Raw genomic sequence first — 1396 nt, forward strand, 5'->3', positions numbered from 1 at the left:
GATCCTGAAATAAGTCTTACGCAAATACCAATTTCTTACGGAGCTTTTTTGTACGTCTTTTTTTTAAGTGTATAATATATAATGGGTTCGTTTTTGCAGAATGCAGCTTCTACATAAACTCTATCTTAATTAGAGCTCCTCTGTAGATTAAAGACGTGGTAGCAATCATACCTTAGATGGGAATACATTTGGCACAGGGCAGGGAGTTGGATAGGGAACAATTCCCTCATTATGCTTCATTCTGGTATCTGTGCTCCAGGCTGGGGGCAGTGGGCTGGGCCCCTGAGAAGGGTTGCTAGGGGAGGGGGGTGTTGGGCTGGACTGAAAAGAAGCCCACACACCCTTCTCTTGTCACCTGGCATTCTCAGCACTGTACTAGCAAGGGGATGTTTGATCTGGGAGGGCACTAGAAATCCACCAGTTAGACCCCTTCTAGGGCCAGAGGAAGCACCTGAGGCCCAGAGCAGGGAGGGGGCTGCACCCAGGCACAGACATGGGGAAGGGAGTGTCGGGAGCAGAGCAGAAAGTAGGGTGGTGCGTATGGTGTATGGAGGCAGTGTACCTGAGTGTGTGCTGAGGGCTGTGCCAGGCCACAATATCCCCCAAAGTCTCTTGCCTGGATGAGCCCTCTACTGTCCCCCCACCCTGCCCCAACCTTATCCCAGCACCCCCTGTAGACCTACCAGGAGCACAAGGATGATGGGGCCTTGGTAGATGTAGTCCACCAGGTAGCCAGGCTCCTTGCCAAACCAGCACCTGCAAAGACAGTGTGGCTAAGGACGGCCCTGCTGAGTGGAGCCTGGGTACCACCCCAGACCCGGGCCCAGGGTCCTCTGGCTTGATCTTTCCTGAGACTCAATCTCTAGGTCCGCCCCTTTCCAAACCGCCTTCGTGGACAGCCCCAGCCCCCTGGACCACACTAGCTCCCAATGGGTTGTCTTTTGCCCTGTATGGTGGGTCTGGTCTCCCCACCAGCTTGGGCCTCCCTGAGGGCAGGCCCTGGGTCGCCTCCTCCTATTGGGCCTCCATGCCATCCAGACTGTTGGGCATGGGGCTGGGCACGTGGGAGGCATGCGAATGCAGGGAGAGACCACTCCCTCACTGGCCCACAGCCTGACTGCCCTGTACCACCTGTCCCTGTGTTGCCTGGAACCCGCCGCTCCGTGTGCCAGGGCACTCACGCAGCACAAAGCTAGCAGATGTGGAGGCGGGAGCCTTCCCGCCCGGAAGCCGGCCTTTCTCTGAGCTGAGCCTCTTTCACCTGACAAAGGGAGCCCACTGACTGGCTCTCCTCACTGGCTGCCAAAGGCTTGGTTTATTCTCTGGGGATGCTGGTGGGTGGGGGAGCTTCAGGTCCAGAGGGAAGGGCTGGGCCAGGAGCCAGGCTGGCTCTGTC

At 57.2% G+C, this 1396-nt stretch overlaps 1 protein-coding gene across 1 annotated transcript in view; it reads right to left on the reverse strand.

Annotated features, from left to right (window-relative positions):
* Nucleotides 1–229: 229 nt before the first annotated feature.
* The window catches only part of CRHR2 (corticotropin releasing hormone receptor 2), a 22505-nt gene continuing 21338 nt past the window's right edge, over nt 230–1396 (reverse strand). The window contains exons 7-8 of the mRNA XM_012555854.1: nt 684–756; nt 230–295 (exon numbers count right to left, since the gene is read on the reverse strand). Coding sequence (XP_012411308.1) covers nt 230–295; nt 684–756 — 139 coding nt within the window. The remainder of the gene's footprint in view (nt 296–683; nt 757–1396) is intronic.

This window comes from Trichechus manatus, unplaced genomic scaffold, assembly GCF_000243295.1.
Source record: "Trichechus manatus latirostris isolate Lorelei unplaced genomic scaffold, TriManLat1.0 scaffold00050, whole genome shotgun sequence".
Lineage (NCBI taxonomy): Eukaryota > Metazoa > Chordata > Mammalia > Sirenia > Trichechidae > Trichechus > Trichechus manatus.